A 24963-nucleotide genomic window follows, 5' to 3' on the forward strand; every position below is an offset into this window, starting at 1 on the left:
AGCAACAAAGAGGCGGGAGACCCGGTTCTTTATTTGCAGATGAGTTGGGGAGACCGTCAGAAACAGGAGAGTAACAGTGTGTTTGGGAAGCAGGACAGAGGCCGGCAGCAGACAGCCTGTGTAACTAACAGACGGGGGAGAGCAGATGACACGTGCAGGGGGCCAAGCAGAGCAGTCCTGGGAGCCAGGGTGTGAGCTAGACCTGAAAGGAGAGGGTGTCTGCAGGTGGAAGGAGGAGTGGGGAGGAAGGTTAGGCCCCAGGAGGAGACACAAGAGCAATGACTGATGGCCCCACGTCTTTCTGTCCTCCACAAAGTCGTGCCCACCTCTAATATTGCATCCAAGCTGAGTTATGCTAATTATTCTATTTCACAATAAGGAAAGGGAGGATGGAGGAAATTCAAGGTCATACAACTGAAGAGTGGTTTATCATCAAGCCTCCAGATATTTTCACTTCAAGTTTGCGTCATTTCCACTGCCTCACAGCTGCTTCTCAAAAAAAAAAAAAAATCCCTGTTTGTTTTGGATGCTGGATTCTCAGTGGCAACTGCAGCATCCCGGGTAGGACTCCCTCCTGTGCAGCAGCCTCTCACAGCTGCCCACAGGGACTGGACCACATCTTCTTCTCAGAGTCGTCTTTTTCTATCACTTGTTGGGGCCAGAACTGAGGCTGTTGGGCTGGTCTGGGGAACACGTTCACATTTTATATTTTGTTTCACCTTAGTGCAACCATTTTAGAAAAGGGTTGTGTGCGTGCATGCCAAGTCGCTTTGGTCGTGTCTGATTCTTTGAGACCCCATGGGCCGTAGCCCGCCAGGCTCCTCTGTCCATGGGATTCTCCAGGCAAGAATACTGGAGTGGGTTGCCATGCCCCCCTCAGAAAAGGGTTATGTTGATTAATTTCCAATTTGATCAAATCAGGTTGACTCTGCATTTTTAAGAGGAGAAATAATCACTGGGCTCAGTTCTGAGTGAGGGTCAGTCTGTCCCTTCAAGTCTCTGCAGAGCCTGGGCTCGCATCCCTCCCTACCGAGTGGGTCTCCCTTTGTGTGGCCCCTGAGAACCTCAGGAGCCTGTATCTGGCTGGGCTTTTCTTGGGTTCCCATCCCCTCTTTCCTCCCATTTCCCTCCAGCTCACTGGGCTTTTTTGGGTCCCACCCCAGTTCCAGGGCAAGGGTGGGGAGGGGGTACTGTTTGGTCTGTTTGTTCTCGGCATCAACTTAGGGACCGCCCTGGAGAAGCCACCCAGACGAATGAAAGGACTTGCTCTCCACGGCAATAGAAGAGATGTTCTATTCCTATCCACGTGGATAGGAAGCACGTGGTCCTGACTCGCGACCGCAAGGTGAGCCAGTCTTAGGACAGAGCCGCCAAGGTGGACCGCAGGGTGGAGAGACAGAAGGAAGCTGTCTCTTTGATGACAGTGTCACTAAGCCCCAACTCAACCAAGCCTGGAAGCTGTCTTACTGCTGCACTTCCAGTTACATGAACAATATTGTTCTTATTGTTGAAGCCCCTTTGGATTGGGGTCTTTGTGAACTGTGGCCAAAAGCATCCTGAACGGATGCCATGCATTTTTATCGAGCAACACAGGAGATCACGACCTTGATGTAGAGAAACTGCCTGAACTCAAACCTCTCCCCAAGCCCCTGTGCATCCAGCCAAAGGCATCCTCATTGACTGCTGCTTCTTGCCCAGCATTGGTAAGATCCTGCACAGCCATGGCTGCCTTTAGTGAAGAATGATTATTGCCCTTGACCTCACAGAGAGCAGAGCCTGCCAACCACTCCATGAGCCTCTCCAAGTGGTGAAAGCAGCCACTGATGACCTATCTCCTTCCCTTGTACAATCTTATTTGTTGCATTTCAAAACCCTGGTTCCACCGCATCTTTCAAATGCATCTGTTTCCACTTAAATAGCTTAAACATTAATGCCCAGGAAGCAGAAAAGAGGTTTGGGAGCTGAGGGAGGGAGCCTGGGAAAGGATTAGAGGTGGAGGGCAAGAATGCCTGGGAGGAAGGAGATGCTCCAGGGAGCAGACCCCAAGGAAGGGCCTGAGCTCAAGCCTTACGCTGTGGATGTAGGAGAGGCAGTCTTTCCAAGTGGGGTTCTCTTTCTAAGCATGCCTTGAACCCAGAGAAGAGGGTTTGGAAATAGAGAGGCAGGGTGAATCAGGAAGGTTTCTAGTGGAGGCAGGCGTTCAACAACTAGGGAACGCCCAGCTGTGCCCAGCATTGCAGGTACAGAGATGGGAGAGACACCCTCATTGGAGCATCAGCCCCTTTGGATGTGTCTCCTTGGCTTCTCCCTCCTCACCTGTCTCTGGAGCTGGGGGCCACTTACTCCTCCCCACGTGGCCAGATCTGCGAGGTCACTGACCAGCTTCACGTGGGCATAGCCCCAAAGTGCCTCATGTCACAACCATGCCACGCCCCTCTTGCCACCTGCCTTGGGGCCTCTCTGTCTTCCGAGGTTTGAGACACCCAGGGACACACTGGGTGCACCCAAAGGCAACCCCGATGTGTCCAGGATTAAAGCTCCATGGGGGAACTCAACCACCGAGGGCTCCCCCCTTCCTCCTCACTACTCCTCCCAACGGTATCCAACGGCCTTTCGGAAGGTGATACCTGGAGATCCAGCAGTCGCCCTTGGGACTGGCTGGTGGCCGGCTCGGCAACACTCCCTGTGTGTGTGCCCCTCCTCACCTCCCTGATACGTCCCGTCCCTGGACGGCACTTGCTAATGAACAGAGGCCTCCAGCAGGCTCAGCTTTCCCGTCATCCAGGCTAAGACAGATGGCGTGGTGAGGAGGGGCAAACCTTCATTTAATGAACAAATATTTATTGATCCCCTATGACAGGCCAGGTCCTCCGCTAAGTGGTAGCAACACAGAATTGAACAAGACAGATGCTGTCCTTTCCTATGGGGCTTATGTTGAAAAAAAAAAAGGAAATTAGTTATGAAGTTAATGATCTGTAAACAAACATTTAACCTTACTAGAGATGTTAGGTGACCCCTTTCGTGACATGATTAATTTTTTCACCTAAAGATTGTTTATTAATTCGGGTTTTCACGCTGGGACATCCATCTTAAAGCATCACAGCATTCAGGAAGTTACCAGTGGGGGAAACAGACCCAGATGGAAATGGAAGCAGATGGCTTCGCCCTTTGTATTTGAACTTTTGAAAAAAGAGATGGCAGAGAGGAGAGAGTTGAACATCGAGTATTCAGATGAGGTCAAACACAGGCCACTGTGGCTGGGTCTGCAGCTCAGCACAGCAAAGCCCCCCTCAGAGGGGAGCTGGGTCAGAGGCCAAGGACCTGACAGTCTCTGTCATTCTGGGCTCTAAAACTGGTAATTATGCATACTAACATGTGTAAAAGAGTTTGAAATAGAGCCTGGTCATCAGAGTTGATGCTCTAAAACAAGATGGCTTGGTTGGGCTCCAGGCTCAGCCAGTTACTCACTGTGTGATCTTGCATCTGTTTAACCTCTCTGTGCCCATGGCTTCTTATCTGTAAAAGGGGGTGTTAACAATACCATCTGTGTCCGAGGCTGTATTGAGGAGTAGAAAAGACTACTGAGTGTAGAGCTCTTAGCACACAAACAGGCACGGCAAGCCCTTGGAAACACTGGAGATACTTATTTGACTCTGGCGTCTATGAAACGTGGATTCATGCATTGGGACCAGTCCATCAAAATTTTTTAACTTCATCTGTGATGAGATATGTGTGTGTTAGTTGCTCAGTCGTGTCCAACTCTTTGCAACCCCATGGACTGTAGCTCACCAGGTTCCTCTGTCCATGGGATTCTCCAGGCAAGGATACTGGAGTGGGTAGCTATTTCCTTTTCCAGGGATCTGCCTGACCCAGGTATCGAACCTGGGTCTCCTGCATTGCAGGCAGACACTTTACTGATTGAGCCAGCAGGGAAGCCCTTGTGATGAGATAAGCAGGTGTAAAAACAAAACAAAACAGATCAGTCCCTCCAGATGGCTTGAGAAGCTCTGGTCTACATGAAGCTTCTCACACCAGGGCTGCTGGGGCTGTGAAATCACAGGTGCTACAGTGGCTCCCAGGGACCCTCACCTCCCAGGATTCTCACCTTTGTGTCATTCTTTACCCTTGATTATTGGCTGAACCTTGTGAATTGCTTCTGATGAATAAAATCTGCAAACAGGATGGAATATCTCTTCTGAGACTAGGTTACAAAAAATCCAATTTTACTAGTTGTTCAAAGTGGTTTTTTTTTTTTTAATTGAAGTGTAGTTGATTTATAAGATTGTGTTAGTTTCCTGTACTATACAGTGGAACCTTGTTTTTTTTTTTAATTAATTAGTTAATTTTAATTGGAGGATAACTACTTTACAATATCGTGATGGTTTTTTGCCATACATCAACATGAATCAGGTATACAATTGGAGGATAACTATTTTACAATATTGTGATGGTTTTTGCCATCAACACGAATCAGGTATGCATGTGTCCCCCCTCCCCATCCTGAAACTCCCTCCCACCTCCGTCCCCCACCCTATCCCTCTGGGTCGTCCCAGAGCACTGGCTTTGGGTGTCCTGCTTCATGCACCGAACTTGCACTGGTCATCTGTTTCACATGTGGTAATACGCATGTTTCAGTGCCATTCTCTCAAACCATCCCACCCTCACCTTCTTCCACAGAGTCCAAAATTCCGTTCTTTACATCTGTGTCTCTTTTGCTGCCCTGCAGGTTTTATATACAGTAGTTTGTACCTGCTAACCCCAAACTCTCAATTCATCCCTCCCCCAATCCCTTCCCCCTTTGATAACCATAAATTTGTTTTCTATGTCTGTGAGTCTGTTTCTGCTTTATAAAAGTGTTCATGTCTATCGTATTTTAGATTTTGCATATAAGTGATAGCATACAGTATTTGTCTTTCTCTTTCTGACTTACTTCACTTAGTATGATAATCTCTAGGTCCATCCATGTTGCTGCAAATGGCATTATTTCATTCTTTTTATGTAGGAGTAGTACCACATCTTCTTTATGCGTCCATCAGTCGCTGGACGTTTAGGTTGCTTCCGTGTCTTGGCTATCATGAACAACAACTAGTAGTTTCTTAAAACTTAAACGTATATGTACCCTCTGACCCAGCAGTTCCACTCCTAGATATTTTCCCAAGGAAGTAAAAATAAGTGTTGACAAAAAGACTTACACATGAATACTGATAGTAACTTGAATCATACTAGCCCAAAACAGAAAGCAGCCCAAGTGGCCATCAACAGGACAATGGGTAGGAGCCTTGGGGCATGTTCTTACAATGGAATAGTCCTCAACAGTAAAGAAATGAATTGTCAATACACTCAACAACAAGGAAAAATCACAGAAACATGATGAACAAAAGAAGTCATAATACATATTCATCTATACTATGTGATTTCATTTATGTCAATGGTTCGCAACTCAGGGAACATTTGCAATGTTTGGAGACATTTTTTGTTTGTCACAACTGGGGGTGGAGGTTGTTACCAGTTAAGAGGCCAGAAAGCTGCTCGCTATCATCCTACATTTCCCAGGACAGCTTCCCACAACGAAGAATTATCTCACCCCAATGTAAATAGTGCCAGGGTTGAGAAACATTGATGGAAATGAAGGTCAAGAAGAGGTGAAACTAATCAATGATGATAGAACTTGGCACAGTGGTTCTGATTGCTTCTAGGGAGAATTGAGTGGTAAGAGGCATGGCAGAAGTGTGGGTTACAGCCTAGAGGATATATATCTGTCAAAACTGATCTTCATAAACTAGTGACTTGGGATGCACGCATTTCACTGTATGACAACTGCATCTCAATAAAATTTAGATAGAGACACACACACACAGACACACACAGCTCTAGCCCACCTGCTGAATTAGGTTTTCTGGTCTGGACCAGTGTTTCTGAAACTTCACTTCCAAAGCAGCACCAAAGGCAGACAAAGGTAACACATGCTCCAGGGAATGTTAAGTCTTATAGAACAATTGGATCTCTTTATTGAAATCTCTAGTTCTATCTTAAAGTTCATGTGACTTTTTGTATTTGACTCCATATAAATGTCTCAGTATTAAAATATTTTGAATTACCACCAGAAAGGACAGAAAAATTTTTCTTGTTTATTTTGTGATGTGGAATTTTCCACAACACTGGCTAGTACCACATTCCCTCTGCTTCCCAAAACACACACACACACACACACACACACACACACACACACACACAGGCCCTAGTGGAGAAACAGGACTCTTTCTATGTTGGGCAACATGCAATCAATCAAGCTGAAAGTTAACTGAGAGAAAGAGCCATTTTGTCTCCAGGGAAGGAACAACTCCTAGAAGCTCAGTCTGTGTGAATGGCCCTCTATCCAAGTTCTCCTTCCAACCATATAGATAACTCCCCTAGAGAGACTTTGGGGCGCAGCTGTAGAAGCCCTTGACCAACCCAGACGTTTGATCCCTTTGCCCATTCCCTCTGTAAAGCATCCTTACACACACCTACAGCTGATTGTACCTTCTTGGCCACTTGCTCATGACCTTGCATTAGTCAGGGCAGACCAATTGCTTTGTAACCAACCTCAGTGGCTGAACACAATGAAAGCTAGTTTCTCTAGTCTTCAAGAATCTGTTTGCTCTTCTCCAAACTCAGAGTCCTCCAAGCCCCTTCCATTTGTGGTTCTGCCCACCTGTGCCCTGTACCATTCAGATATGAACTCATCAAATCCTCATAATAACCCTATCAGGAAGTGCTGCTATGACCAATCCCATTTTACACATGAGGACGCACACCCAGCTAGTGAGCAGTAAAGGTGACATTCAAACCCAGACCGGCTCCCCCCGAGAGCCCTCTGTTTAACTGTTCTGCCGTGCCTCCAGCCCTTTACGACCTCATCATACTTGGAATCATCCTTTGTTCACCCACGTTTTTGTGTCCCTTAGACTGATGCCTGGGCCACTGCCTGGGCACACCACCCTTTACTCCGCCCCTGCACACCTTTAGTCAGAGGCAGAGGGTTGAAGCACTGCTCCACACTTCAACGTGTAGAAATGTCACCTGGGGGAATGTAAAATTGAGATTCCCAGGTTCCTTCCCCACTTTGTCTCAGAAGTCCTAGGTGGACCCTAAAGAATCTGTATATCTAAGAATCTCCCTAAGGTGACTGTGATGCAGGTGGTCCCTGACGCTCACAGGGGAATCCTCTGGTTTGGGGGAGGTTCAAGAATTCCAAACAAGGTAGAGAGATAAGGTGAGCTGCTCACAGGCATGACCTCCCTCTCAGTCCAATCCTGCCGGCTTCCAACAAACAGTTATTTGTCTGGTAGATCTCCAGCTCCTGGGGAGCTGCTCATACCAGGACCTCCAGTTCTTGGCTACTTATGGATGAATCCACAGGGTCAGGTCCTGGAGGAAGGGTTTATTTCAACCTTTAAATTTGAAATTCTCTTTGAAGAAGGAGCGTGTCTTCCAGTCCAGGCGCCTTGCAGTGTTTCCATGGTAACCCAGCCACCACACATCTTTTGTTATCCCTTCCAACACCTCTTCTTCTGTTTATTATAGATCTGTGCCTTCTTAAATCCCCTTCCCTTGAGACTCACCCCCTGCTGGTCTCTTTCCCTTCCGTGATTATTTTAAATTCTAAAAAGGCCAGCCTGTGATTGACTTAGCACACTCCCTGCCCCATAGCTGGCATCTAAGGCAACACACCAGGGGGTTTATTGGTGGGGTAGATTTGCCAGCTAGGCTTATCTATCAGCCAGGTAAATGCACCTCGCCCAAACCAGCAGGAATGAACCACAACTGGGAATAACAGAAAACCCTTTCTCTGCTGCTAGTGATTCACCAGGGCCTCCTTGATAGCTCAGGTGGTAAAAAATCTGCCTGCAATGCAGGAGACCTGAGTTCAATCCTTGGGTTGGGAAGATGCCCTGGAGAAGGAAATGGCTACTTACTCCAATGTTCTTGCCTGGAGAATTCCATGGACAGAGGAGCCTGATGGGCTACAGTCCATGAGGTCGCAAAAGAGTCGGACACGACTGAGTGACCAACACTTTCACTTTTTACTCTCAGTCATTCATTCATTCGTTCAACATTTACTAAATCTCCAGATACTTATCAGCTTCAGGAATAACACTGTCCAATCATTCTCTTGTGGCTTGGGCATTTCCAGTGGTGTGGGAACAAGAAACCAGTAGATGCAAAAAAGCAATCTCAGGTAAGAGGAAGTCCTTTAAAGACAGGGACAGATGGTGATGAGGTTGTGTCCACTAGGAATCTGAAATCAAGAAAGGCTTCCTGAGCTAAAACTTGAGGGGAGGAGACCAGCTAAATATGAGATAGGGTACATAGGAGCCCATCAAACATTACCTGGGGGAAGAGTTACAGGGTGGGGTTGGGGTAGTGAAAACAATTTCACGACGATTCAGAGACTCTGGTTTTTGGTTGCTGCAACCCCCAGCCCCAAATCCAAGGCAGCATTCTGACAAGTGGAGAAGTGGCAGAAGGGCTTTTTGGGTCAAGGCCGCAGCTTGAAAGTCTGCAGTGTGTTCAGAGAGCCACAGGTACCACCAAAGCTTAAAGCCCCATGAGAAGAGGAGGGACAAAGAGTGTTGTCACTATCCCCACACTTCTGGAAGACACAGATTCAAACTGATTTTTAAAATAATAATTCCACCGGATTGCCACACAATGGCAAGATCCCACCCAGAGGACCTTGTGGGTGGGGTCTGCATTGATTCCATCAGTCACATCACAGAACTGGACAGGACAATATAGCTGCCACCTCTCCACCACTTCCTCTGCACCAGATGCTCTGCAAAACACAACAGACTTGACTGTATTTGATCCTCACACAACCCTAGAGATGAGTGCCTACTGTTTTCTCTTTTTCTATATGGGCTTCCCTGGTGGCTCAGTGGTAAAGCATCATACTAGATGCTGGATCAAATCAGAAAATGAAAGTGGTTTCTAAACAATCATCCTCTGTCCATGGGATTTTCCAGGCAGAAATAATACTGGAGTGGGTTGCCATTTCCTTCTCCAGGGGATCTTCCCAACCCAGGGATTGAACCCGGGTCTCCCGCATTGTAGGCAGACACTTCACTGTCTGAGCCACCAGGGAAGTTCCCTTCTAAACAATCAAGCCTTGAGCAAACAGAAGGCACAACATGTGGGCCCTGACCTTTGCTGATTTGTATACACTCTTCCTGACTCGCTGACTCCCCCTTTCTCATTATTTGTTAAGGTTGGTAACAGTAGCTAACATTGATTGAGCACCTTACCCACAGGGTTGTGGCAGGAGCAGATGGCACATTCAAAGTGGGTCATTGAGGGGAATTTCATAAAGAAGATGTTGACAAAGGTGTGGAAGGCTAAGGAAACTAACAAATCATTGGAAATATCCTGGGGCCAGGAGCAACTGGGCAACGTTCACATGCCTAGGACTGGCCTCTGGAACGAGGGCCCAGGGAATAGACAGTGTAGGTTTGGGTGGGACTGGGGGCAAGGGTGCGGGGAGAAGGACCGGAAAGGGGTTCTGGATGCTCTCTGGCCCAGCACTAATGTTCTGGGCACTGTCCTATCTGAATTAGCTGACTGAATCCTCATGACAATCTAGCGTCAATGACACAGTTAACAGATGGTCACACTGAGGCACAGAAAGGTTAAGTCACTAACCCACCATCACACGGCAAGTGAGGGGAAGACTGGAACCGAAACCCAAAGCCTGAGTGCTACATCCCCTCCACACATCTTGTATGTGAAGTTCAGTCATTTAAAAGAATCATTATAAGGACAACTTAATTATTCATACTATTTATTAATGCATTAACCATTTCACGTACTGTTGCAATTAGTGCGTCCTCCCAAGGCCACCCGAGGGAGTCACAGGAACCCCATTTCTTTCCAGCGGTGGTGTCAGCCCGAGCCACCCCTTCTCCTCTGCTCCTGAGGAGCCAAGGCCCTGCTGTGCCTCCTTGGGGCAGTCCATGCGGTTGACATTGCCCGGATCTCAGGCCGCTGCCCAGAGGAAGGAAAGCACGCCAGTGGTGTTGGCTCCGCTTTGCAGACTCTAAGCCCGTGGGACAGCCAGGCTCGCAGCTCAGGAGAGCCAGGCCCCTGCCTGTTCCTCCTGTGGGCTGCAGAGGTTACAAGGCACTCCTTCTTTTAGAGTCTCTTGTTTTCCTAAAATAAAGAATCCCAGGAACACCACATGACATCTGACTGCTAGAACGGACATGCAATAATGGACTGGTTCAAAATTGGGAAAAGTGTACCTCAAGGCTGTATATTGTCACCCTGCTTATTCAACTTATATGTAGAGTACATCATGTGAAATTCTGGGCTGGATGAAGCACAAGCTGCAATCAAGATTGCCGGGAGAAGTATCAATAACCTCAGATACACAGATGACACCACTCTTATGGCAGAAAGCAAAGAAGAACTAAAGAGCCTCTTGATGAAAGTGAAAGAGAAGAGTGAAAAAGCTGGCTTAAAACTCAACATTCAAAAAACTAATATCATGGCATCCAGTCCCATCACTTCATGGCAAATAGATGGGTAAACAATGGAAACAGTGAGAGACTTTTTACTTTTTTGGGCTCCAAAATCACTGCAGATGGTGACTGCAGCCATGAAATTAAAAGACGCTTGCTCCTTGGAAGAAAAGTTATGACCAACCTAGACAGCATATTAAAAAGCAGAGACATTGCTTTGCCAACAAAGGTCTGTCTAGTCAAAGCTATGGCTTTTCCAGTAGTCATGTATGGATGGATGTAAGAGTTGGACCATAAAGAAAGCTGAATGCCGAAGAATTGATGTTTTTGAACTGTGGTGTTGGAGAAGACTCTTGAGAGTCCCTTGGACTGCAAGAAGATCACACCATTCAATCTTAACAGAAATCGGTCCTGAATATTCATTGGAAGGACTGATGCTGAAGCTGAAACTCCAGTACTTCGGCCACCTGATGCGAAGAACTGACTCATTTGAAAAGATCCTGATGCTGGGAAAGATTGAGGGCAGGAGGAGAAGGGGATGACAGAGGATCAGACAGTTGGATGGCATCACCAACTCATGGACAAGGGTTTGAGCAAGCTCCAGGAGTTGGTGATGGACAGGGAGGGCTGGCGTGCTGCAGTCTATGGGGTCGCAAAGAGTTGGACATGACTGAGCTACTGAACTGAACTGATGTGACTGCTGACTTACCCAGTTGCTGACCCCTCTGGCCTTCTGAACATAGCCATCCCTTAGGATTTCTGCTGGATTGGCTCCAGGAACCCTTCAGACACCAAACCTACAGATGCACAAGTCCCTCAAAAGAAATGCCATAGAAGAGTCGGCCTTTCAGATCCGTGGATGTGCAGAGCCAGCTGTAACAACTTTAAGTCCGTCGATTACTTACTCGAACTCTGTGCCCTGCCCCTGCCCCCTATAGGCCTTGTGAAGAAAGGAAGGGATGGTTCCCGGCACCTTTGACCCTGGTGGGCATATTGCCCTCCAGGTGTGCGTGGTCAGCTGTGGGACCAGCCCTTCCGGAGGCCTCTAATCTTTCTCCTCTTTCTCCACTTTGCAACTTTCCAGATTCAGTCACCTGGGCCATGATGTCAACAGCACCGTTTCAAAGTCTAAAGACCTCCCTCACCTCCCCATTCTCTCCCTGATCTCACGAGGTGAAGCACTGGATGAGCTCCGCTGCATGGCCATGCCTGCATCCAGTAGCCGGGCACCAAGGGAGAGTCACTCAACAGGGCAGATGGTTCCATAATAAAGTCATGGTCACCAATCTTAAACTTAGCACTTGCCAGAAATCTTACTGTTTCCTTAACTACTCCCTCAAGCTCACATTTTGGAATTTATCTATCTCCTCTGACTGCCTTCACAGAGGAAAAAGGAAACCAAGAGAACAAAAGACCCTTCAGTTCAGTTCAGTTCAGTCGCTCAGTCACGTCCAGCTCTTTGCGACCCCATGGACTGCAACACGCCAGGCTTCCCTGTCCATCACCGACTCCCAGAGCTTACTCAAACTCGTGTCCATCGAGTCGGTGATGCCATCCAGCCATCTATCTCATCCTCTGTCGTCCCCTTCTCCTCCCGCCTTCAATCTTTCCCAGCATCAGGATCTTTTCCAATGAGTCAGTCCTTCGCATCAGGTGGCCAAAGTATTGGAGCTTCAGCTTCAGCATCAGTCCTTCCAATGAATACTCAGGCCTGATTTCCTTTAGGATGCACTGGTTGGACCCTTGGCGCCCTGTTAACAGGCACATGGAAATGCCCTTCGTCTCTGGACCAATGCTGTGGCCCGTCCAGTGTCTTGTGATACTGCAGGAGGTGTCCCCCTCTCCCTCCAGGACCAGTCCTTGTACCCCCTTCCCCATGCATGAGAGCCTTACCCTAGCTATTTTCGGTCTGTTTCTCTCCCTCTCTCTTGAACATTCATCTTACTCTTTCAACTGGCTCCTTCTCATCAACTTTCAACGGTGCTCAGTAATTTTTTGACCTCTGTCTTCCGCTCAGCCAGGCCCTAGCCCTCTCCACCCCTTGACAGCCACGCAACTCAGAAGAACTGCCTGTACTTGGTACGGTCCTTAGTCACCTTCCACCCCCCCTACAACCCTTTCCCAGAGGCTCCATCAGCCCACTGAAGGTCACTGTTGATCTCCAAGGTCACTGAGGATCTTCACTGTTTCAGTCTATGGGTTTTGTCAGCCTTATCTTACTTGACTTGTCAGTGACTCTCTTCTTCCTCAAAAGCTTTTCTCTTGTCATTATTTGTATTTTGATATCACATTCTCTGGGTTTTCTCCTTCCTCTCTGGCCACCCCTCCTTGTTTCATGAAACGTTGGCGTCCCTCAGGACTTGTTCCTTCTTCCCTCTCTTTCTGCTGTCCAACCAGGTGGTCTCAGCCATGCTCATGTCTGCTTTCCACTCCCCACTATACATCCCAGCCAGACGCTGAGCTCCAGACCTGCGGAACCACTTCAGGGAGATAGCGCAAAGGTTCCTCACACTCCCCTGCACAAAAGTGAACTCGTGACTTAAAATCCATGGCCTCACCCTTGTTTCACTAGGTGGTACCACCACCCTAAGTGAAACCCTCGGCTCTCATCCCCAACTCTTCCCTCTTCCTGAAGCCTACAGCCAACTCAGAGGCAAAGCCAGTCTTATTTCCTAAACTCCCTTATCTCTCCAAACTATTGCCACAGTGACGGTGGTCCAAGCCATCATGGACTCTCTCCAGAGCTTCCTCGGTCTCCCTACTTCTAGTCTTCTCCCATCCAAAAAGATGTTCTTGCAGCTTAAATCCAACCATGTCACATCTCACTTAAGACCTTTCAGTAGCTTCCATTGCTCTTGGGAAAATATCCCAATACTCTTATTGGCCCAGCGGTCCTGTGTGGTGCTCTCTGGCCAGACTTGCCCTGCTCACTTGCAAATATTCTCTCCTGTACCCTCGGAGCTCTACCCACTTTGGCCTTCTTTCAGTCCCTCCTTAGTGATATTTCTTCTTGCCACAGGGCCTTTGCACATACCCTATGCTGAGAATACTTCAAGTCCTCAACTCCAGTATCTTTACTTAGTAAATGACACTAACTTTATGCCACAGGGGTGTGTGAGACAGTTCATTTGGGGTATGGGAAGAAAATGACAGAATTTCATTTTATAATTTATTTTCACATTACTGTTTTAAAAGGTCCATTTTGTGCACATTTTATTATGTACGTGATATAACAGTAGAGCAATACGTACATATAACATATAAACATACATATGGTTTGCAAAGAATTGAGTATATATGTGTAAGGGGTATACACTCAAAATTCTTTACTAAGTCTCCAAATATGTTAAGATCAGAGCACTAATGAGTTATCACTTCTTAAGAGAACTCTTACCTATCTTACCACTCCTAATACCATTAGATTTATATCCATTTGTACGACCTTGTAATGAAGCTCTCTACCCCAAGGACATGAGCTTCAGGAAGTAAAGGGTGTTGTCTGCCTGCTCACTTTGGTGTCCCTAGTGTTAATTCAGTGTCTTGCACATAATAGGTGATCAAGAAATCTTTTTGTTTGTTTTGTTTTTATTTGTTGTGCTTTATTTTTATTGACATATTGGGGTACAGTTGATTAGGGCTTCCCTGGTGGCTCAGTGGTAAAGAATCCACTTGCCAATGCAGGAGACACGCGTTCGATCTCTGGGTTGTGAAGATCCCCTGAGGAAAGAAATGGTAACCCACTCCAGTATTGCTGCCTGGGAAATCCCATGGACAGGGGAACCTGGTGGGCTACAGTCCATGGGGCCACTAAAGAGTCAGACATGACTTAGAGACCAAACAACAACAGTTGACTAACAATGTTGTGTTAGTTTCAGGCATACAGCAGAGTAATTCAGTTATACATATTCATGTATCTATTCTTTTTCAAACTCTCTTCCAATTTACATTATTACACAGTAAGGAAGTATTTTTTGAATGAATGGATAGCCTAGGATTCAGTTGTATCTAAAGGATTCAGATATATCTAAACAAATATCCTAAAGGATTCAGAGATACCTAAAATACACTGAATAGAGAGACCAGACACTGAATGTGTTGGGTGTGTTCAAAAGCATTGTCTCATTTAGTCTTTAATATTATCATGGAGAACCTTATTGCTATCACCTCTGATTTGTTGGGGAAGAAAGCAGGATTCAGAATGGCTAAGGTCATTTAGCTGGAAAACACTGGAGGTTGAATTCAAATTCAGGTTTGGGGGCTTTCCTGATGGTCCAGTGGTTAAAAGTCTGCCTTGCAATGCGGGAACACTGGTTTGATCCGGAAGATCCCACACGCCACAGAGCAGCTAAGCCCGGGCGCCGCAACTACTGAGCCTGTGTGCCTAGAGCCCATGCAGTGCCCTGCAACAAGAGAAGCCATCACAAGGAGAAGCCCGTGTACCACACCCCGAGAGTGGCCTCCGCTCGCAACAACTAGGGAAAGGCCACGTGCAGCAATGAAGACTCAGTGTAGCCGTAAAATAAATAGAATTGTAAAAAGAAAATAAATTCAGCTTTAGAGTCTAAGTCTAATTTGCTTCCTATTACATCTCAGCGATTTGATCATGAAGTGAACGTTTTCATCCTAAGAGGCAATTTCCTCTCTTGCGTGGTCTCAAAGACTAGATTGTTCTTACTTAAACTCATTCTGGTGAATATCCAGATACATACAGGTCTACCAAGTAGTGGTTACCAACGAGATACCTAAGCTCTTGATCACTCCTTTCCATCCTCTGATCCTTTGTCTATCTGAGTTTGGTAATGAGGCTGTTACACAAAGAGCAATAGTCATGTTCCTACTTAAAAGATCCAGCCTTCTGGCGAAGGAAGCAACTTATTAGATGATGCATTTGCAGGGAATATGCCCCAAAGCCCTGAGACCATGCTGATGTTTTCCCATGGAGTTTTGTCTCTTGTCGTGCCATTGCTGCCTTCACTATATGTCTCTCTGGGAGCCTCGCCCTTTCTTCGTGAATTGACTGTGCTGGAAACAAAAACACAATCTAAGGTGCTTGAGGGGTGCACTGTGAGAAAGGATGGGGGGTCAGATATGAAACACAGAAGGAGTTTAGAGCTCACTGAAGTTATTCTCAGCTTCATTCTGCAACTGTTTCCCAGTAAGTCGTCTAGTTGCCCAACAAACCGCTCTTCTCTTCATCTTCAAATGCAATTCTCTTGAAAACATCATTCTTTTTTTCTTTTTTTTTGGCCGCACCTTGTGGGAAGGATCTCAGTTCCCCCACCAGGGACTGAACTCAGGCACAGCAGTAAAATCGCCAAATCCTATTCACTAGACCACCAGGGAACTCACAAAAGCAACATTCTTAACTCTGTTTGAAAAGCAAAGTCTTCACTATCCTGCCTCAGTAACTCACACCCCTTTCATCAGGCTACTTTTAGCAAGTTCAAAACTATGTGGTTTATAATGATTTCCCAAGTAAAATGTGCTCCCCCAGGGTATTATTTCATTGGTCTTTGCAACGGGAGATTCTTTAAATTGTTTCCAGTGTCAGCTATGTGAAGGGTGCTTGAAGGGCAGGAAACCAATAGAAAGTGACGACTCCATGCCCCTCCAGGCTTGTCTTGATTCCCTGCCTTGTCACTGGAGGTGAACACAGAGATTCTTCCACAAGCTCTGCACCTTCTCCTGCATTTCTGTGCTTGTGATTTTTATTTTGGCTGTAAGCAGAGGCGGTGGCCCCATGAGTCTCCTTCCCATTCATCTATCCATCCATCCAATGACTCATGCAGTCATTCAATGTTTCTCCTCACTTCTCTCGCTCTCTGCCATCCTGCTCAGTTTTTCTATGAAGGAAAAGTATGTCTTGGATTAATGAGAGGAGAGTGGGTGGAGTCAATGAAATATATCAAAGTACCCTAGGGTCTCCACCAGATGGGTTAGGACTCAGTTTCACAGATTTTCCACAGGATGCTCTTCCCCCTTTCTCTTATTTGTATATGCATGTGTGCACATATTCATATATGCAACCACCCCTCATTCTTTGACTCTAATCTGTTCATGGAAACAAGCCTGCAGGGCCAGTGAATTTCAGAGAGCAGTCACTTGCATTCCACTGATTTAAACGGGAAAAATTAAAATGCATTCTGAGTCTACCCCAAACATCAGTCAGGTTCGCAAAATATCACTGTAAATCACTGCAACGCCCTTAAACACCATGTAAAACTCTCCTAGGAATGTTCTATAATATGAATCAATTAAAACACCCTTTTCTTAATTAGCACTTAGGGAACTCCTCAGTGGGAAGGTCTATTTTTGTTCAGTGAATAGACATGGTAAGCGATCAAGGCTCCTCCTCCTGGCATCACATTGGCCCAGTGATGCCAATGTGAAGAAATGTCACTGAGAACTAGTAAATACCACCTCAACTGGACTTGAGTTTTTAGAGCCCGCAGGAACCTGGGTGAAGTAGACTGGGACCCTTGAGGGACTAAAGCTTGGGGGGAAAGGATGAGGGTGACAATGATAACACGCGTGGGGATCATCCACACAGATTCTGATTTCTCCCTCCGACTCTGGGGCGGTCGGTCACTGTTCAGCTTGTCTCCTTTATTTGCCTTCTGGGTCTGCTGCTGCCCCATCCTACCGGTCTCTCCCCTTCCTTCTGCCTTCCCCTTAAGCCCCTCTGATTTCTAGTTTGGGTGTTTGTCCCATTGTGCTCTGATGGTCTCTCTCTTTCTCTTCCTGTACTCCAGGCACATGAGAGTAATCTGGGCCAGTATCTGAAAATCTAAAAATGTCGAAAGACGTAGCAGCATTTTCTTCTGGAGTGAACAAAAGGTGCTAGTGAGCCGTCAATCACACGAAGAGAGGAGCCATGAACCTGAATTATCTACATGCTGAACCAGAGGAGAAACTAGAGAGGGAATAAGATGGGAGAGGTCTGGGACCTGTCACTGAGAAGGACTAATGGACACAGACCAAAGGTCCGAAGTATGTTTCAAAGAGCCTAGTGCTTCCAGTGGGCATATGCTCATCTTCCTGAAATAATCTATGTTGATTTCTTGATGCAAAATTCATACTGTCTTCCCTGTTACTAAGCAACCAGCCCAAACATGTTTACTGTGTAAATTTCTCTGGAGGGCCTGGGGCTACACCCAGTGCTTGTAGCATGAAGGATGCAAGAGACACAGAAGCCAGCCAAAGCTCTGGGAAAGGTTTCTGAAGCGGACCTGCAAAGATCCCTACATTGTAGACACTTTTAGGCCGTACCTGGGGAAATGCAGTGGCTCAAGTAAAATTTTGACTATTTTTTTCCTGCTAATCTCCAGCTTACTGGTCAAAGATGTGGTCTCTGGAGCCCGACTTCCTAAATGTGATTCCCAGTTCTGCTACAGAATAAGTTGCTACAGAATAAGTTCCATGTGTAAAATGGATGCAATAATTACGCATATTTCATAGGGCTATTGTGGGGATAAAAGTAATATGATTAAAGAGCTTAGAACAGCGCCTGGTACACAAGAAGAACTCAATAAACATTAGCTATACTATCACTATTCTTTATTACTCTATGGAAATGGATATACTTTTTGTTCATTTATATCAATAGGAGAGTTTATCAGCTGGGAGATCAGCTGAGAAATCAATTCTTTAAAAGGATTGAGAATCCAAGGAGGTCAGGCCTTCCAGCAGTCCAGGGTCAAATCAGTTCTAGGAGTGAGGTTAGCAATTCATGTTGGCCTCCTGTGATCACTGAAGTACCGGGAGACCTTGTCAGGGCAGCCAACAAGAACTAGAGAAAAGCCCTACTTTGGGGCAAAGTTGGAGGTGCCTATCCTAAGGGTTTGCCATGGCCCCCTGTACCTCATCAGTAATATGCTTAATGACAACTGCTGGCTTCACTGTCTGCCTCCTCACTTACAAGGAAGAGCATACACCTGTCTCTTTATTGCTATGTCCCTGTTCCTAGAATATGTTCATTAACCTTTAATGAGTGAATTTATTAGCTGCTGAAGTATAGGACTGGGGCTCTGATCCACGCTCTCTGCCAAATCTACATTCAGACAAGTGCTCTGAGAAGATGCTGCTCCAGTGGTCTAAAGAAAAGGAAGATAGGCAGGAGCATTAATCAGGACACGGTGATGTTCCCCAGGCCCTAGTCTGAGGGAGGAGGCAGCCACAGGAGTAGCAGCAGAAAGCAGACAGGGCCAGGGAGGTGGTGAATAACAGACCACAAAAAGGAGGGCCATGTCTTGATGGCAGCCCCCAAACCCTCCTATTAAAAAACACTGGCTTGATACTAAAACAAATATTCATAAACATTACATCACAACTTGACAGATAAAAACATTACTGAATTATAACTACATTCAGAAAAGTATACAAATCATAAATGTAGAGCTGTGTATGCTTTCTTTCATAAAGTGGACACAGCTGTGTAACCAGTACCATGTCAAGAGGCAGAGCTTATAAACAAAAGCTCTATAAACAGAAGCTTCCCCACGCTGCCCAGGCATCACCTGTCCCCAGTGGGAACGCCAGACATAAATGGGCTTGATTTCAAGTCTAGTGGAAATGGAATCTTAACCATGAGCCTTCCTTTGTACCTTTACTCTCCTCTTCAGTGTTATGATACAATATGATGATTTAACACAAAATATACATTGACTATCATGTGCCCATTATCTACTGGATATTGTCAGAGGTACAAGGAAAATGAAACACACTTCTTAATCTCAGAGTAGGGGAAAGACTCTACATATGTTGCTTGATAAAAATATAGCACATATTTAAATTATTTCTTAAAAACTTCGAATCTATTAGGTGTTTGCTCTGGTCAAAATGTTTATGCACCCCTAAAAATTCATATGTTAAAACCTAACCTGTAAGGTGATGCTATTAAGAGGTGGGGCTTTGGGGTGAGCAGCTGTGAGGGTGAAGCCTTCAGAAGAGGGACTAGTGCCCCCATAAAAGTGACAGAAGAGAGCTTCCTGCCCATTGTACCCTGGGAAAAGTGAAAGTGAAAGTCGCTCAGTCGTGTCTGACTCATTGCGACCCCATGGACTATACAGTCCATGGAGTTCTCCAGGCCAGAATTCTGGAGTAGGTAGCAGTTATCTTCTTCAGGGGATCTTCCCAACCCAAGGATCGGACCCAGGTCTTGTGCGTTGCAGGTGGATTCTTTACCAGCTGAGCCATCAGGGAAGCCCAAGAATACTGGAGTGGGTAGACTATCCCTTCTTCAGCAGATCCTCCTGACCCAGGAACTGAACCAACCGGGGTCTCCTGCATTGCAGGCGGATTCTTTACCAGCTGAGCTACTGGGGAACCACGTGAGGTTACAGCCAAAAGTCTAGGTCCTCACCAGACACTGGGTTGGCCAGAGCTTTGATCTTGGACTTCCCAGCTTCTAGCTCCATGAGAAATAAATTTTTGTTTATAAGCTACCCACTCCATGGTATTTTGTTACAATAACCTGAATGAACTAACACAGTGTTCCATCAAAAGTCACTTTGCTTTTCAACTCTGCTGGAAGGAAGGTAGGATTTTAGAATTTGGTAGTAAGTAGCAGTGGGAGCTGGAAGATGTGGATACAGGAGACCCTGGGAGCCTTTGGAGGAAGCCTTTGACCACATGTTAGCTTTAAGAGGACAGTAGCAGGGTTACTCTGGGAACCTCTGAGATGCATCTGAGCAGATTCACATAGGGGACAACAAGGTAAGCGCCAGATGGGAAGAAAAATCAGACACTGAAACTAAAGCTTTCTGAGAACAGAACCCAAGTCATGCTGAGGCGTCAGGGGCACCAAGCAGTGGGGAAGGGCAGCTCCCCCACCTGCTGAGTAGTCATGTAGATTCACCAAAAGAAGGGCTTCCTCTGCAAGGACCCTGTGCAGACAAGCATGAAAAGGAAATTCTGGGGGATGGAACCAATGGGTCTTGCTGCCTGTCACTAATAGGTTCAGCAACAGCAGTGAATTAAAAATGATCACACACACACACATCCCACGTCTGACCCTCCACTCTATCTCATGGCTCAAGCATTCGGCCATCGCTGCGTAATAACCAAGCTTTGAAAGCTGGGCTGATAACAGAGAACGAGGTCCCAGGTGATGCTGCCAGGTCACAAGGATGGTGTAGTGAGACTGAATCCCTCTCCCCCTCCATAAAGGACTGCATATAACAGGGTGGAGGGGGTGAGGGATTGTGTAAGAAGGCAGAATAAAAAGGTCCACAATGTACATTTCGGAAAAACTAAGGAGAAGAATGAATTGAAGCCAGCTGGAGGCATGAACAGCAGTGAGGGTTTGCACCTCGGCCATTTGGCAGAGACATTGGTTGAATTTCTACAGTCGTCTAGAGAAGCCTATGGTACCTCCTCCGAGTGCCTGAAAAAGCAGCAAATAAAAGACATAGGACTACAACAGTCCACCTAATAAAATCAATCGGGGAAATAGCTACACATCTGCCTCTTTATTCTTTCATTAAATAAAAGGATCTCGCAGGAGATTTAATAAGTACATAATTTAGAATTAGGGATGAGCATAAACACTGTCATAAAGCATCTGCCACAGCTGTGAGGTACTCTGAAGCTTCCCGTGATTTCCCTTGAGGACCAAGTCACAGATATTGTTCATATTCCTGTGACGCGTTGTTTATACTCCTATTTACAGAAAATGCTAAGTTTCAGGTAGAGGTTCATGAAAATGAAGAGAGAGTTTTTTCCTCTCCAAGACCATGAACCCCTCCCATTTCAGCTACAGACTCCTTGCTGGGATCTGTGGATCTCAGGTGAAGAACCCTCAAGGAAAACTTCAAGTTCTTTTCAAAATCACTATAAACTTTAACTTCAGCTGACCACTCATGGCCAGAAATTAGATTCCCCAGGCACAGCTAACAAATCCAAGGAATTTTTTCCAGCAACTTACAGAGACATGAGCAGTCACTCTGTCTCCCACTTGCACCCCAGTTCTCCTGGCTACAGGAATGTAGAACCCTCTTCCCCAGGCCCAACGCCCTCTCTGTTTAAGAAGCCTCTTCCGAGAACCTTCCTTACCAGCCTCTTCTCTTTGTCAGCATGTGCCAAGCCCATCGCCCTGCTGCCATCTGCCCTAACACCACCTCTCTTTACTTTTTTTTGAAATGTCAACATACTGTCTTTTTTCTCTGTGTACTTTATCTGGGTCAGCGGCTGAATCAGTCTGAGCACAATGGCAGCCAAACCAACATTGTGAGATCTCAGCTTCATCACGTTCACACCTATAGATTCACACCCAGGTGCCCAAATCCTTGTCACTGAGGGAACCAAGTGAGGGATGCCAACGGATGGGTCTCACATATCAAGAGGGGCTTCCCAGGTGGCTCAGCATCAAAGAATCTGTCTGCAAGGCAGGAGACACTGTTTCGATCCCTGGGTCGGGAAGATCCCCTGGAGGAAGAAATGGCAACCCACCCTAGTATTCTTCCGTAAACCATCCCATGGACAGAATTAGCCTGGCAGGCTACAGTCCATGGGGTCACAAAGAGTCGGACATGACTGAGCGATTGAGCACGCACGTATCAACAAGCATTTATTGTGGCCTGTGAGCCAGCTCTGGGTTGCAAAGTGGTTGCAAAATACATCTACATTTGAAGAAATAACTCAGACAATAATCCCCAACGGCTGGGCATGGGGATGCCTTAACATTAGTCAATAATTTCTCATTGGGCACCTACTAGGTTTCAGACACTGAGTAGGTGCTGGGAATGAATATTGTAAGCAAGCAGATACGACAAATCACATCCAACTGTCACAAATGCTACAAACAGAAATAAGAAGGAATAGTATGGAGGATATAATGGGGAAGAGGGGCTTTGCTACATGTGGCCACGGACAAAATCCTCTCCCTGAAGAGGTAAAATGCAAACAGAAAGAGATCCACAGGATGAGGAGGAGCCATCTCTGTGAAAAGTCAGAGGAAAATGGGAGGGGTTGGTGGCTGCAAGAAAGATAAAAACCCAGGGGAGCTGAGACCACCTGTGATGTGGGGCACTCGCATGAGCTTGGCTGGAGAGGTAAACACCGGCCACATCAGACAGGCAAGATCATGGAGTGGAGTGGCTCATAGCACGGACTCCAGAACCAGACCAGCTTAGAATTAGGCTCTGCAACTTCTCGAGCTGTGTGGCCTTGGACAAAATCACTGACCCTCTCTGAACCTTAGCCGCTTCGTCTTTAAGTTGGGATCATCATCCACGTCTGTCACTGAGTGGCTAAATGCATTAAGTGTAAAGCGCTTAGAACCGAGCCTGGCCCAGGGCACATGCCAGGCTACGGCATGCTGCGGTCTGTTCCAAAGCTCAGTGAGAAGCTGGGGAGGATTTTAAGCCCGGGAGAGGCAGGATCTGGTTTGTCTCTAACAGATCATTGGCAGCTGCTTGGGCTACTGGTCCTCAAGAAGACAAAGAGCTGGAAGTGATCCCAGAGGTCATTTGCACCAACAGTGGCCCCAGTGATTCTTTCCGGGAAGGGGAGAGGGGACAATGGCTGAAGAGCTGCCACGGTGCAAGGCAGAAGAATGGCTGGCTGTCCCTTAAGTGTGCCCAGTGGGAGAGGAGGTTGAGGCCTCCATGTTTGGAGAAGAGCTTGTCCAGCAGCACCCCGCCCCCCGCCCAGGCCCCGTGGCAGCCCGCTGCTCCCATTTCGGATGGCTCTGGATCCCACATCCCACTGCCCAGCTGACCCTGGATCCTGCCAGCGTCAATGTCACTTTGCTGGGATCCTAAGTGCCTCAAGGAGAGCAGCCATTTCCTTCCCCTCTCACAGTGACTGACACAGGGCCCCTGCCGCTGGGTCTGAGCTTTTGAATAATTGATTGGCAAAAGGAAGGCGAGGCACCGTTCTGTAGAGCCTCTCCTGGAACTCTCAGCCCTGGAAGGAGTCTGGGTGGGGGTAGGGGTGGGGGGTGGCCAGGAAAGTCGTTAAGTCACCCCCTACATCCCCCCTCCAGTCACTCTAGCCAGACCCTTCCTCCCGGTCTCCAGAGGACATTTCTCCTCTGCCACTTTGGGGATGTGTGCTGGAGTTCACAGCCCACGTAGGGCAGTCCTCCCAAGCCTTTCTCAGCCCCCCTTCGGCTGCACTGTACAATGGGGACCCCACCCATTTGTGCCCAGAGAGGCCCCCGGGGGACCAGCTCAAGTGGAGATAAAAGCCCTGCTGTCTCCAGAGACATCTGCAGCCACACGGTTGGGGGGCGGGGGCCCCTAGAGCTACTCCCTCAGGCTGGCTAGAACTGAGGGCTGCTGGGAGGGGGTGAGGGTCGCCCAGGCCCTCCACACTCACCTGCCTTTCCAGACGCCAGCAGCCAGCACCCCCAGCCCGCCGCCCCCTCGCCCGCTCGGCCCCGGCTGCCTCCGCCTCTCCCGATTTCGGTGATTCTCCCTTCTCAGCTCTGTCAGTGAGCTCCCCTGCGCCAGCGGCACAACAGCCCGACTCTTGTCGGTCACAGCCGCCCTTTCTCTTCTCCCCAGTTCCTGGAGCTTCTCCTCCGTCATTCCCCTCTTCGTCTCCCCCAGGCCCTCACAGACTCCCTGTCTTGTTACTCCCCCCGGCCCCCAACTCTCCTGCCAGCTCCGATTCCTATCCAAGCCCCCTTTCCCGCTCACTCCCATGCGCACGCCTTTAGGCTTGCTGTCCCCTTTCCTCCTGTGCCCTAGCCGCCGACCCCCCCGCCCCCGCCCCAGGGTCTCTGAACACATCCGCTGTCCAAACACGCCCGCTGTCCCCATTCCCAGCCGAGCTCTGCCGCGCAAAGAACGCCAACCATTCCTTCCCACCCACTGTCCCCGCCGCGGCCGCCCGGGAGACCCCCACCCGAGCCCCGGGGAGGCCGAGGCCCGCCGCCGCTCACCTGTTGGGCGGCCCGGAGCACGCTGGGCTTCGCCTTCTCCAGGTCGGGCTCCAGGTCTCGCTGCAACACTCCCTTCTTGGGGTGCATATGCCGGCACAGGCAGGTGACCCCGCACAGCGCGAGGATGCTGGTGGCCGTGCCCAGCGTGGCGCCCAGCGCTATCACTGGCACCGACAGCACCATGGTGCCCGCTTCCCCGCACCGCGCTCGGTCCCGCCGCCGCGCGCCTCCCCGGCCTGGGATCCAGGCGCGCCAGCCGCTCTCCCGCCGCCGCCGCCGCCGCCGCCGCCGCCGGAGGGGCGGAGGGGCGGGGAGGGAGGGCGGCTCGAGGACGTCAGAGCGGGAGGCTGGACCCGGAGCTGGCTGGTGCGCCCGCACTCGGCACCGCGTCAGCCCAGCACGTGATCCTACCCCCCACCCCGGCCCAAGGCGGATCCGCTCGGGTGGGAGGAACCTGAGCGCATCATCCTCCCTTCCCGAGTCATTCTTCACGCTTTACGTAGAAGGACATTTGGGTTCAAGAAGAGCAGGAACTCGCCGAGGTCACACTGTGCGTTAGGTTAGCCAGCAAACCAG

At 48.0% G+C, this 24963-nt stretch overlaps 1 protein-coding gene across 1 annotated transcript in view; it reads right to left on the minus strand.

The window, feature by feature from the left end:
• Nucleotides 1-24675, minus strand: part of SYT13 (synaptotagmin 13) — a 41773-nt gene extending 17098 nt beyond the window's left edge. Inside the window, exon 1 of the mRNA XM_081546524.1 lies at nt 24388-24675. Coding sequence (XP_081402650.1) covers nt 24388-24570 — 183 coding nt within the window. The 5' untranslated portion in view covers nt 24571-24675. The remainder of the gene's footprint in view (nt 1-24387) is intronic.
• Nucleotides 24676-24963: the final 288 nt, after the last annotated feature.

Source organism: Giraffa tippelskirchi, chromosome 11, assembly GCF_054371585.1.
Source record: "Giraffa tippelskirchi isolate mGirTip1 chromosome 11, T2T-mGirTip1v1.2.pri, whole genome shotgun sequence".
Classification (NCBI taxonomy): Eukaryota; Metazoa; Chordata; class Mammalia; order Artiodactyla; family Giraffidae; genus Giraffa; species Giraffa tippelskirchi.